This window comes from Danio rerio, chromosome 3 (genome assembly GCF_049306965.1).
Source record: "Danio rerio strain Tuebingen ecotype United States chromosome 3, GRCz12tu, whole genome shotgun sequence".
In the NCBI taxonomy this organism is placed as follows: Eukaryota; Metazoa; Chordata; class Actinopteri; order Cypriniformes; family Danionidae; genus Danio; species Danio rerio.
The window spans coordinates 59,975,001-59,989,794 of NC_133178.1; the positions used below are offsets into that span (position 1 = coordinate 59,975,001).

A 14,794-nucleotide genomic window follows, 5' to 3' on the forward strand; every position below is an offset into this window, starting at 1 on the left:
ATATATATATATATATATATATATATATATTTATTTATTTATTTATTTTTTATTATCATGTTTTTTTCTTTATAAGCATATTTACTTTTAGCAATATTAAACTTGTCATTTAAAAAAAATACATTATTTTGGAAAATAAAGTGTATACAACTGGAGTTTTCTTGTTTTGACAAATTAAAATAAGTGGGTACATTTGATTTTTTTATTATTATTATTATTTCATTGGCCATTACAAAAAAATCCTTAGTGTTTTGCTCCATAGAAATCTAAAATTTCCTAATGGTCTTAAAAGGGTCTTATAAAGTCTTAAATTTGGCTTGATGAAACCTGCAGAAAGTGTTAGAGTGTATAGGTGATTCCCAGTGCTGGGTTGCATCTGTAAGGGCATCTGCTGCGTAAAACATATTCTGGATAAGTTGGCGGTCCATTCCACTGTGGCGACCCCTGATAAATAAAGGGACTAAGCCAAAAAAAATAATAATAAATGAATAGAGACATGGATTGAAGACTTTAACCGTGGGGAGTTTATAATGGCATGACTGTTTACTGGAAGTGCTTATTCAAAATTAAAAGTCTCTGTGGAACATGGACTGGAAAACACAATTGGAATCGTACCTGACTGTTCTTAGAACAACAGCAGAAAAGTGACTACAGATAGACACAATTACACACAGATAGACAGACACACACAGACACACACACACTGACCCGTCCTTCAATCCTGGGAGGAAAAAGACAGAGGCAGAAGATGAGCTTTTATTTTCATCCGTGACTGATTCACTCGACAGCGGTAAAGCTGATTATATCACAAATGGCATGAACAGAGGCAGAACGCACAGCATGAGCGAATGCAGGGGAAACGAGGATAAACATGAGAGGAACAGACCAGAGGAGATGAAAGAGAGGTGCAGGCCTCTAATCCTCTCCAAGATGAGAGTTCAGAAGTTCAGCCGCCCTCGCTCGTGATCAACTGTCCACTGACGATTTTAACTTCATTGGCTGGATGCATTATAAACAGCAAATGGCAATTGGTTTATTTTGGATGCAATTTAAAGACCCCCTTTAAAACGATTTAATCTTGTCTCTTTTCACAGCTGCTACGAAGTGATTTGATTTTGCCGTTTTCTTTGATATTTATTGATATGTGCGGTTTATTTATAAACTAATTTTGAGAGGATCACGTGTTTATGATCAAAACGGCTGGCACCACATTAGCTCTGTAATCTGCCCAATCAGATGATTACGGACGCATTATAAATAACTAGAGCTTTTCACTCCATGTATCTTCTTTTTGAAGTTTCCCCCCTTCCACACCTACTTTTTTTTCCGATAGGGTGGCACGGCTGCCCAGTGGCTAGCACTGTTGCCTCACAGCGAGAACGCCGCTGATCCAGCCTTCTACCGGGCCGGTTGGCATTTCTGTGAGGAGTTTGCATGTTCTCCCCTTGTCCGCGTGGGTTTCCCCCTGGTTTCCTCCCACTGTCTAAAAACATACACCATAGTCAATCGATTAATCCAAATTATTATCTAAGATAAACCTTAGTGTACACTTCCCACACGCCGACAAGCAGGGGAGTTCTCAAGACCAGAGCTCAACTCCTCTCTCGCCCTTTTAATAGGAGCGAGCCCCGGGATATTACGAGCTCAGGGCTCTCTCCCGGGACAGCATGCCAATTACACTTTGTCGATCATCAGCTATGTGTAAACTCTTGAAATAGTATATTACAGATTAACGTTGTAGGATGAGTCATATTAATAGCTTCTTCCTTTTTTGTTCTTTAAGTAGTCATTGTCACACAGTTCTCTGGAGTACTTGTTTCGTGATTAGTCGATCACGAAAATCTATGTTATTCTCAGATAACAACCCCTGAAACTAACAAAGGCTGATTTATACTTCTGCGTCAAGCGCACACGTATGCTCCAGTGCAGCCTTCACATAGCCACCAACGCTGATGCGTACCTCGCAAAAAATAAAGCCGCATGTCACAATGACGCATAGGGAAAACTTTGTGATTGGTCGGCTTGGTAGCTGTGTGGGTGAAATCGAGAGCCACATGAACTCGATGGAGTGAGTGTTTACAAGTGTCGAATCCCATGAAGTGTCGAATCGCAATCGTGCCGCCTTATGAAGGCTAAAAAACACTGTCTATTCATGTCTCAAGCATACTCACTCTATGTACAGTTGCCTTGAACTGGGCCAAAGCACACTTGTCCCCCCTCCCGTCTCCCCCGACGGCCCGCACTAACATTACATTCAGGCCTGAGCACGCTTACGTCATCGATGATGTGCTGATCATAAGTGCTCTCGCTCAGAACAGTGGAGATTTCATTAGTTATGTCGTTTGAGATGCAGTGACCAGAGTCAAATATTTCGCCAAACAGATGCGCCACTTTTGACGCTCATAAACAATCATAATGTCCTCATGCTCTTGGAATTAGGAGGTTTGCTGAATGTGCACAACTCATGACAACAGAATGAGTGTATAGTTTCTATTTATATCAGCCTTGAAAATAGCACCTTTTAATTTCTGTTGGTTTTAGTACATGATGTAACCTTAAAGAGTAAAACTTAAATAGAAAAAAAAATGTTGATACTATTTGTTTATTTTGAGCAGTATGGGTTAATATGATTTCATGAACTATGCTGAGCTGAAAAAAACAGCTTAAACCAGCCTAAGTTGGTTGGCTGGTCTTAGCTGGTTGACCAGTCTGGTTTTGGAGGGGTTTTGGCCACTTTCAGGCTGGTTTCCAGCCATTTCCAACCTGGTCTTAGGTGGTCAGGCTGAAAAATAACCAGCTAAAACCAGCTTAACCAGCCTGGTTTAAGCTGGACATAGCTGGTTTTGACTGGGCTCATAGCCTGGCTAGGCTGATCAAGCTGATGACCAGCTAAGACCAGGCTGGAAATGGCTGAAAACCAGCCTGGAAGTGGCCAAAACACCTCTAAAACCAGCCTGGTTAACCAGCTAAAACCAGCCAGTTTCAGTAGGGTAAGCTAAAAGTTATCCTGCCAGATTGACTGAATGGTATAAAAAATGGTGAAACTAAACTGATTATTACTAGGTAAGTAGTAAATGAGCCTATTTTCAAGTGGATTGTCCCTTAACCTAAATAATTTCCCAATTTTTGTTCAAGGTGTTTATTCATTTATGCTAGCCACAGGCTAATATTACCTACAACATGCTACATTAGTACTCTGCCACCTTTATTTCCAACTCATTCAGTTACAACAAGGTTGCAAGAATGCAAGGTTAAAGCTGACGCAGTAGTTTTTGTATTTTTAAACTGCATGTCAACATGCAAATGTTATTGCACATTCCTGTACTTTAAACGATTCATCCTTTTTGTTTTAAACGGGGGAAAATGCTGCCTTTTGAATCTAACTGAAAGAAACTACAGCCGTCCCTGAAATAAATATGCCTTTCAGGACATTCCAATAGCTTTTAATTGTGGACTTGTTGAAATGTTGATACGTCTAGAAGGGAAATGTTCAAGAAACTGACATAGCAAAGAGTTTTGTGCTATCATAGTCCCAGTATACTGCCATACCATCTGCTCAGATCTGTCCTTTCCCATCACAAGCAAAGTAAATATGTTTAGTGCATAGTAGAAGTTTGCAGATTGGGATGCAGGCCATCGGGAGTTAATGCTGTGCCATAATTCTGTCGCAGCAGCTTGATACTAGCCAGAAACAGAGGAAAAAATATAGCCCAAATGCTATTTAAGATGCCAAGGTAGTAATTAAAGCGCTTCGCTGACTCATTCTGTGCCAATCACCAGGTTCTTGGGGTCTGTCCACTGTTTGTTTTCATTACACGCTCCTCCATTGGCCAGGCGCACAGACTGCATCTGCTTTGCTTTGCTTACACTCTGGCCTATTCAATTAGTACTTAGGCAGGGTGACAGAAGCTGTCTGGAGGAAATAGCACACTACGCCAGGTGGATTTGAACACAGCTACTCATTTTCTGCGCGTCAGGAACACCAATACCTGGACTACTAATTACAACACTACAGATTTAGGTCTAGGTTTATGTTACAACCACAGTTTTTTTGTCATTCAGGCTTTTCACTGATAACAAAGTATTTTGCGATGGCGTACAGTAGTACAAATTACATCTGCCAGCCCCCAAAAGAGGGAACACGGGATCTCTTACTGTATTATCCAAACAGCACATATGAATGCTGTGTCATATGCCTGCAGTTTAGTTCATGTTAAATAAATTGACCTCTATATCAAAGATTTTGGGCTCAGTAGTTAGCACTGTTGCCTCAAAGCAAGAAGGTTGCTGGTTCGAGTTCCAGCTTGGTCAGTTGGCATTTCTGTGTTGAGCTTACACGTTTTCCCAGTGTTTGTGTGGGTTTCCTCTGGATGCTTCGGCTTCCCCAACAGTCCAAAGACATACGCTATAGGTAAACAGGATGGACATGGTCATCAACAATACTCAGGTAGGCTGTAGTCAACAATGCTCAACTGGTACTATTGGGGCCCAAAGTGAGCCAAGAAAATATCCCTCACACCAATACACCACCAGCCTGAATTGTTAATACAAGGCAGGATGGATCCATGCTTTCATGTTGTTGATGCCAAATTCTGACCCTACCATCCAAATGTTGCAGCAGAAATCGAGACTCATCAAACCAGGCAACGTTTTTCCAATCTTCTATTGTCCAATTTTGGTGAGCCTGTACGACTTGTAGCCTCAGTTTCCTGTTCTTAGCTGACAGGAGTGGCACCTGATGTGGTCTTCTGCTGTCGTAGCATGTCCAGCACCAACAACCATGCCATGTTCAAAGTCACTTAAATCACAGTTCTTTCCCATTCTGATGCTCAGTCTGAACTGCAGTAGATCGTCTTTATATATACACACATATATATATAAATATATATATATATATATATATATATATATATATATATATATATATATATATATATATATATATATATATATATATATATATATATATATACACACACACACACACAACAGTTCTGTCTGGTTCTCAAATCTGATTGGCTGATAGCTGTGCGATATTCTGCAATATCAGAACTCCTACAGCCTCTTAACCCTTTGTGTATTACTCCGCCCACATACAGCAAGAAATAAGCAGACACTAAAGATCTAAAGTTTAAAAGATGCACGCTCAACTGTTTAACTGTCAGCTTATGATTTGAATCCTGAAGAAAGTAGTTCCTCATACAAAAGGGTTTTTGAGACTCTCCATGTTTGATTTTGTATTTATATACACAATTATGCCGCCTAACTGTTGTATAAACACAATATCACACTCGTAGCAGTGCGATATGGCTGTATATCGGCACTGGTGGGGGCACTAAGGCACTCGGCCTGTGGCCTATATATATATATATATATATATATATATATATATATATATATATATATATATATATAGGCTATGCAGTGGCTCAACCTCACAGTAAGAAAGTCGCTGGGTCGCTGGTTTGAGCCTCAGCTGGGTCAGTTGGCATTTCTGTGTGGAGTTTTCATGTTCTCCCTACGTTTGCGTGGGTTTCCTCCGAGTGCTCTGGTTTCCCCCACAGTCCAAAGACTGGTTAAACTGGCTAAATTGTCCGTTGTGTATGAGTGTGTGTGTTGATGTTTCCCAGAGATGGATCGCGGCTAGAAGGGCATCTGCTAAGTAAAAACCTATTGGATAAGTTGGCGGTTCATTCGCTGTGGTGGAAAAGACGAAAAGAAAATGAATGAACAGCAAACAGCATTTAAAATGTCACGACTGAGCTAATGACCCTCAATGACAGTTGTTTTTAAGATGTCATGCTTAAATCTCAGTCACATTATTTATATTTGTCATGTAATGATTATAAAGGTTTAATGATGGTCTTATGAACGTCCCTTCAAGTAAAGTGTAACACAAACAAGTGTCTGGACACAAGATTCAATCATTTCTTCTCATTTTTTCAATTCATCCATTCATTCATTTTCTTGTCGGCTTAGTTCCTTTATTAATCCAGGGTCGCCACAGCGGAATAAACAATCAACTTATCCAGCACATTTTTTTACGCAGCGGATGCCCTTCCAGGTGCAACCCATTTCTGGAAACATCCACACACACATTCACACACACTCATACACTACGGACAATTTAGTTTACCCAATTCACCTGTACCGCATGTCTTTGGACTATGGGGGAATCCGGAGCACCCGGAGGAAACCCACGCGAACGCAGGGAGAATTTTTTCTATTTCCATTCTTCAATTAAGACTGTAACGAGGAGACTGACACGGAGGGATCCATTATGCAGTATTTATTAGTCAAGCTTTCACTCAAACACACAGTATGCACTAAAGTGCAAACACACATCCACAACAGTCTATGAAGTATCAAGACTGGCAATGAACAGACACAGAGGGTTTTACCAGGCATGGGTTGTGGGCAGGCTGCAAGTATCAGAGTCCATGTATCAGGCGTGGGTCGTGGGCAGGTAGCGAGTATCATAGTCCGTGTATCAGGCGTGGGTCGGTGGGCAGGTAGCGAGTATCAGAGTCCGTGTATCAGGCGTGGGTCGTGGGCAGGCAGAAGGCGAAGCAGAGTCAGAAAACAGGCTGGAGTAATGCACGAGAATCAGGCAGGGAATAACGCTCAGTAATGCTGGCCGGGGCTAAACAAGACTTCGCACTGACTGAGTGTTTGGAACTGGCTTATAAAGGGTACGTGGGTCGTTAGCTTGATTCAGAACAGGTGTATGCACAATCAGCGTATATGGATGATGTAATGCTAGAAGTCCGGAGATGGCGGCCTCTGCTGGCCAGCGAGGGGAATGACTGGGACCGAGTCGGTGACAAAGACTTACTGCTGTTTTTATATATTACTTTTCACTTACTATATATATCAGTTCTGAATTTTAAACAGTAAAAAAAGCCAACAAACTAATTGATACAAACAAACCTGACAATTATCATTGGATTAATGTTAAAAAAAAAAAGTTACTTTTATTTTTTTATGACATGTTGATGGATGGTTTATTCTGAATCCATAAATTCCAGAAATAACAGACTATGCAACAAAGTGCAAAGCAACTATTTTATAGTGCAGCAGTCTTTATTTATGGATAATAATTATCCTTCACAGACAGAGCTGAAAAACAAAGCAAAATAACTCTGCACTCAAGGATATCCTGTTTATCCAAAGCTAATTAATAACTCAAAGAAAGTGTGAAATTTCAAATATCAGTTCCATGTGGCTCGTGAACTTTGTAGTTCGTCCTCAGAAATGCTCATTAGCTACCTGAGAACTTGTAAACAAACATGACTTTGTTTCCCAGTAGACTAATAAATCCCTGTGAGTCAAAGCCAGCCAATCAGATTAAAGCCTGCCAGTCTCACCTCTCTTATTCTAGAAAGATTTTATTTGTGCACAACAGACATCATTCTGCCTGCGATTGTTTCATCGTTAAACTTTCTGAGCGCAGCTGCCGTTTCTGGTTTGTGAAGCTTCAGCATTCAAAGGTCTCCTGTAATCGTGTGATTCTGCCTAGTGTTGTCCAGAATGTGTTGATCTGGTTGTGGAATGATATACAGTTGAAGACAGAATTATTAGCCCCCCTTTTAATTGATATTATTTTTTTTATATTTCCCAAATGATGTTTAACAGAGCAAGGAAATGTTCACAGTATGTCTGATAATATTTTTTCTTCTAGAGAAAGTCTTATTTGTTTTATTTCGGCTAGAATAAAAGCAGTTTTTAATTTTTTAAACACCATTTTAAGGACATAATTATTAGCCCCTTAAAGCTATTTTTTTCCCAATCGTCTACAGAACAAACCATCGTTACACAATAACTTGCCTAATTACCCTAACCTGCCTAATTAAGCCTTTAAATGTCACTTTAAGCTGTATAGAAGTGTCTTGAAAAATATCTAGTCAAATATTTTTACTGTCATCATGGCAAAGATAAAATAAATCAGTTAGAAATGAGTTATTAAAACTATTATGTTTAGAAATGTGTTAAACAGAAATTGCAAAAATAAGCAGGGGTGCTAATAGTTCAGGGGGGCTAATAATTCTGACTTCAACTGTAGGTAAAGAAATGGTACAGTCTAGACTCAACGTTCCCACGCAGTTCTGATGTGCCACAGTCTGACAGCTTTTTATTAATGTCAGATTAATCGTTCATTTATGGGAAAACTCGAGACCCCTCGACTACATTCAAATTCTCATTACTTTCAGACCACACAGAGACAGATTAATTGGTTGGCCTATTTGCATGGCCCAGTGAAATAACCCTGCAGACTTATGATTAACTTTCTGCTTCTGGACAGAAACTGCAGCAAAGCATTTGACCTGCTGTCGTGGTCAGTCTCTGTTAGGTAACCGTTTTTTTTTTTTTTTAGTTAGCATTCAACGGTCACCTTGGACATCTACTCCTAGATTCAGTGAGGCAAATGGAAGTTTTAGCTCTGTTTGCTAAGTCAAGCATCACTATTGCTATTGCTTATACTTGCAATTTACAGTTTTTAACTAGCAGATGATACAATTTTAAAAAGTTAACATGCACAGCACTCTGGTGGTATGACTGGAAGTTTCTAACTTCTGTTTTTCCAAATGTCCAAGCAACAGTCACACTCTGTATCGCTCTGTATATATAAAAAGCCTCTTTTAGATTATGAAATCTGTTACATCATGATTTTTAAAGTTTTCTATCACATTTAGTCTTGTTTGTGTGACATTATCAAACATACATAATGCATGACACACCTGTCTTTGGGAATGTTTGCCCATTCCTCCTCGCAGTACCTCTCAAGCTCTATCAGGTTGGATGGGAAGCGACTGTGTACAGCCATTTTCAGATGTTTCCAGAGATGTTTAATAGGATTCATGTCTGGGCTCTGGCTGGGCCACTCAAGGATAATGACAGAGTTGTTGTGAAGCCACTCCATTGATTCCAATGGCGGTGTGCTTTGAGTCATTGTCCGGCATTGTCGCCCCAGTCCAAGAGCATTCTGAAGCAGGTTTTCATTCAGGATGTCTCTGTACATTGCTGCATTCATCTTTCCCTCAATCCTGACTAGTCTTCCAGTTACTGCTGCTGAAAAATATCCCCACAGCATGATGCTGCCACCACCATGCTCACGTAACGCCTGACATTCACTCTAAAGAGTTCAATTTTAGTCTCATCAGACCAGAGAACTTTGTTTCTTATGGTCTGAGAGTTCTTCAGATGGCTTTTGGCAAATTTCTTGCAGGAATTGGCTTCTGTCTGGCCACTCTACCATACAGGCCTGAATGGTAGGCTGCTGCACAGACAGTTGTCCTTCTGTAAGGTTCTCCTCTCTCCACAGAAGAACGCTGGAGCTCAGACAGAGTGACCATCGGGTTATTGATCATCTGCCTGACTAAAAACTGCTCTTATCCCCCGATCACTAAGCTTAGATGGCCGGCCAGCTCTAGGAAGAGTCCTGGTGGTTCCAAACATCTTCCACTAATGGATGATGGAGGCCACAGTGCTTAATGGAACTTTCAGAGCAGCAGAAGTTTTTCTGTAACCTTCACCAGCCTTGTGCCTCGAGACAATCTTGTCTCTGAGGTCTACAGGTAATTCCTTTGTCTTCATGCTTGGTTTGTGCTTTGACATGCACTGTCAACCCTGGGACCTTATATAGACAGGCGTATACCTTTTCAGATCATATCCAATCAACTGAATTTACCCCAGGTGAACTCCAATTAAGCTGCTGAAACATCTTAAGAATGATCAGAGGAAACAGAATGTACCTGAGCTCAATTTAGAATAGCTGCAAAGAAGTTCTATTCATGATCTCGCTTTACATGTTATCCGCTTGTTAAGTGTGACGTCACGCGAAGCGGCTTCCGGGTCCAAGCGCTCTATTCAACTGAATGGGGAGACTCATGAAATGGTAATAATAAACGTTTACAAAGCGATTTAATACTTTCGAAAATCACGATGGCAGTATATATGTCCATGCCTAATATCCGATGGCCAGAAAGTGATTTTTTTTTTTTTTAATTGTTAAATTTTTGGCATTTGTGATGCAGCACGCCCAGAGATTGTTGTGTACACTATGATTTTATATAAAATTAACTTTAATGTGTGATAGAAATAAAACGTGATCATAAACGAATGATTTCTCCACTCAAATGAATGGCGACTTGGACGCGGAAACAGTATTACATACGTCATCACTTAACAAGCGGATAGCACATAGTTAACGTTATTACGTCGCCACGCTATCCACGTTTCATGTAATTTTGGGTGTTTCATTTTTACTTTGTCAACTTTAACAGCAGTTCGGCAGTTTCACTTTCATTCAGCAGCATTCCATGCATGCCCCCTGTGACAAATGAGATATTGAATGTGGGTATGAACTGCTGGAAGAGTGTTGTTTAAATCAAATATGATATGCATGCCATATTTCTCAATGCAGATATCTGTAGTTCTTTCCTGACTCAGTAGGTGCAGGAAATGGTGTCAAACAGCCGTGTGTGTGTCTGTGTATAGACTGTCGCAAAATATGGTGAAAATTTTACACGACTGTTATAGTTTGATTGGGGCGTTTACGTGTCTGTACTCCACTTCAATAATACGACTAAAATCAGCATACTCCACGACTTGATTCAATTTATGTTTAGTTCGATTATGACCTTAGTCAGATTAAGGTTATCAAAAATCACTGTTTACACGGTAGACTCTTAATCAGAGTATTATCTTAATCATATTGAAATCGGATTTGGATTATTAGTGTCCATGTAAACATACTCAGTGATTAGTTTCCTAAAAATGTTTTTTTTTTTATCCTGTCAAATAGAATGTTTCTTGGTGGCTCCACAGTCCAAAGACATGGCTATAGGTAAATTAGATGAACTAAATTGGCTTTACATTATGAGTGTGATTGTATGGGTGTTTCCACTGGATTGCAGTTGGAAGGGCATGCGCTGCGTAAAACTTATGGCAGTTCATTCTGCTGTGGTGACCTCTGATAAGTCAGAGACTAAGCCGAAGGAAGATGAATGAAAACTGTATGATTGTTTCTGAAATGTTTTGGTCACCATGGTAAAATACACACTTTTGGACTTGGGGAAAAGTGATTAGAGTGAATAGCTTGAGAGTTGGGCCCCTTGTGTTCCTAAAAAAAAGTCTTTTATAAATAGACTTTGACTTGACAACAGTGTCTTGGATTTGTAACTGAATACATATACGTTACTTATCTATCTCCATATGGTGCGGTCAGTTTGCTCAGTAGCTCACCTTGTACAGTGTTGTGCTTATGCTGCAAAGTGCTTTGAGTTTCGTGCTTCCACAAAAGAGATAAAAGCAATGTAAAATTAAGGTAAAACTACAAGGAAGCAGTACAATTTTCTCTTAGGTCTGCTTTTGAAATCAAGGGAGGAAGGGTTTAGGTCAGTTGTTTGATACTGTAGGTGATCTGTATAACAAGTGTGGCCTTCACCCAAGAAGGATGTGTAGAAAACTGACGCACCATAAGTAAAATATTTAATATTGACAAAAATGTAGAGAGTGCCCTCTAGTGGATTTGTCATCTGGAATGTGCAACTCAACACACCCAGGGCATTGTAATGTAAAAATGTAGGCCGAGGTACATATTTACAATGAGCCCGGGTTGACTGATTCCTGTCTTCTCTGGTTTTCCTGCAGGATCCCAGAAGCAAGCACAAGTTTAAGATCCACAGCTATGGCAGTCCCACATTCTGCGACCACTGCGGATCGCTGCTGTACGGCCTCATCCACCAGGGCATGAAATGCGACAGTGAGTGAGAAGCTCCATCAGCCCAGGGTGGAAGTTGCCCTTTTGCACTCACACAAGGCCATCTTCTCTTAAACCTGTAACAAAATAGAACAGAACTGGCCTCAGAACAGTGTGAAAGGGCAGCTCCTGCCTCAGGCCTACACTCCAACTCGGTAACATTTCACAATAAGGTTCCATTGGTTAATGTTAATGAATGTATGTACTAACATGAACGAACAATGCATGTATTGTTGTATTTATTGCACTTTAGGTTACACTTTATTTTAAGGTGTCCTTGTGATTCATTTAACTACTGAGTAATATTTATTAACTACAAGTACTTACTATATGGTTAGGGTTATGGAGCTAATAATATGCCAAAACAATCTGAATTTGAATCGTTTTAATTTAAATTATTGACTTTTTTTTATTTACATGCTGTTAAAATAGTTTTTCATTTACTTATTGGAATTTTAATTAATTAAATTTTTGTGAGGTTTATTTATAAACTAGTTTCGAGAGGATCACGTGCTTATGATTTATCACGGCCGTTCTCGTATTAGCTAATCATTATCTGCCAATCATATGAGCCCTAAGCTACTATAAATAACCACAGTTTTCAGTCCACTTTCTCTTCGTTTGGAAGAAACGTCCTCCCCAATTCTCCTCCTTTACCATTGATTGGGCGGCACGGCGGCCCAGTGGTTAGCACTCTGAGCCCTACAGCAAGAACACTGCCAGCCCTGGTCCTGCCAGGCTGGTAGGCATTTCTGTGAGGAGTTTGTATGTTCTCCCCATGTCCGCGTGGGTTTTCCCCGGGTTCTCCGGTTTCCTCCCACTATTTAAAGATATACATCTTGCATCAACAACAATCAAGCACTTGTCTAGCCCCTTTTCTCACATGTTCTCTTAGCTACCGCAGCCGGGGAGTTCTGAAATCCACCGAGCTCAAGCTTCCCTTTTCAAACAGGAGCAAACCCGAGGCTCGAGGATCCCTTGAGCTCGAGGCTCTCTCTTGAGACAGCATGCCAAACAAGCTTTTGATAGATCATCAGCTAAGTGTGTAACTCTTGAAATACACATGTTTTTCAACTTCAGATTGTTTGTGTACTGAATTAAGACTGCAGATATTGGGTTTATAAAAATACAGTTTCAAATTATCAAGAAATTCAGAACATCAAATTCAGTATTCTAAAATTCAAAACCAGAAATTCAGATCGTGAAATTCAGATTCAGCAGAAAGTAGGTCATCAACTGGGAAAAGTAGACGATCACAGAGAAGTCAAACTAAGCATTTTGGCCATTCACAGAGCTGCATGAGTTTAATGATGTATGTGAGGCTCAGGAGGAAACCATTGTTCTGCAAACTGACTATCAGGGGTCAGCTATTTTCAGTAGTTTGTGTAACAAATATATACATGCTTCACTGAACCAAATTCATATATTTAAATCAATTACATCTCATTGGTTAATCAGTTTAATTTAAGTTGTTTTGGTGTTCTGAGTGATAAAGAGCTGATGGGTTATTTCAGCAGACACCTTTACCAAAGTCACATTTTTCCAGGTGCAACTGTGGTGAATGACATATTTGCATGTTCACACTTCTTCATGAAATTATAGAAGATGCTATTTATTACAATATTCTATAGTACAGCATAGCATAGCATATAGTATTTTAGGGAAATTTCTAATTATATGTTTGCCCTAAGCCCATTATCAACACTGAAATGCTGCCTCTTTTAAATATCATCTATTCACATCTAAGATGTCCTATTTAACCTTACATTTATATTTATTTGAATGATCTGATTTTTCCATATATTTAAAAAAATTTTTGGCTAAAATACATTGAAACCATCATTGTTCATTCAGAGTCGTTCCAATTTGAATTAAGTGACTCACTATGGATGACTTGCTCAGATTTTTTGGTAACGTCTTTTGATAAGTGCTTAAAACTTTGTTTTAAATGGTAACAACATAAGAGGTGTTAAAAGACTATATTGTTGTGAATAGAGTAGGGTCTAAGCCACAAGCCACTTGATGAGTTTTCAACGTAATGTTTGTATTATGTGACCTGAAACCAAAAGCAGCCTTTCCCATACACTTAAAGCTAAAATACATATGAGTTTAATTTTACATTAGGCTATATGTGTCAGGGTTCTGCCACTCTGGTCTCATGAATTCTTGTTTTGGTGGCAGAGTCCAGACACTAGCTCTGTCTTGTCCCGTTTCTGTCATTGTGTGTCTCTGTGCGCGCGCGCCATCGTGGGTGTGCACAGAGCGTGCGCGCTCCCGCTTGTTGCGGCCGTGTGGGCTCTGGGTGCCTCAGACAAGCAAGCTCTTGTACTAGTGTTTGTGTTTTGTTCTATCGGCATTGCGCTGTTTCATTCTCAGCGTCTTCGTCTAGTTGCTTTTGGTTTTGGTTGATGCTGAGATGAAACATGCGTGTTGCATGTGTGTGAGCGAACTTTAAGGTGTTCATTTATCGTGTGCTCGTGTCTTGCGTCTATTTGTGTTGTCCAAGCACGTGGCTATGTGTTTACATTATGGCCGCGTGCTTCCGTCTTGTCCTGTTATTGTGAACCCATTATTAGTTAATTATGTTCATCTGTTTGTGTGTTAATTTACTACAGTTTATAATCCCCTCATGTCTGCTGTCCTGTGCCAGTTCGTCGTCAATATTTCCCTATCCTGTGATATCCAGTCCTGTTTGTCCTGCCAGCCCAGTCAAGTTTGTTTTTTGCCTTTTTATTCTTGTTTTTCCCCTCTGGGTAGTTTGTTTTGCCTTTTTGTTTTATTTGTATTTTATAATAAATCCTTATTTATCTGCAACTGGGTCCTCGCTCCTTTTTCCCCAACACCGATCGTGACAATATGTAGATTAAAAAACATGTATTTTTAACTAGTTCCAGACCAAATTCTCCCCACCCTAACCCCACTCTTGCAAGTCGCACCCTGTAATTCGTCCATAATTATGAATCAAGCAGAGGCGAGGGAATCTCAGCTTGACTTTTCAGTGATCTTCTACTATTCCCTGTTGATGACCCCTGA

The 14,794-nt window shown here is 39.9% G+C and overlaps 1 protein-coding gene across 5 annotated transcripts in view; it reads left to right on the forward strand.

The window, feature by feature from the left end:
- The window catches only part of prkcab (protein kinase C, alpha, b), a 317,535-nt gene that overhangs the window by 202,883 nt on the left and 99,858 nt on the right, over window positions 1-14,794 (forward strand). For all 5 annotated transcript variants that reach the window (XR_012401256.1, XR_012401258.1, XR_012401257.1 and 2 more), the window contains exon 4: window positions 11,653-11,764. Coding sequence is in view for 2 of the 5 variants with exons in the window: in XM_009299810.4 (XP_009298085.1) it covers window positions 11,653-11,764 (112 nt within the window). In the remaining 3 variants the exon portion in view is untranslated. The remainder of the gene's footprint in view (window positions 1-11,652; window positions 11,765-14,794) is intronic.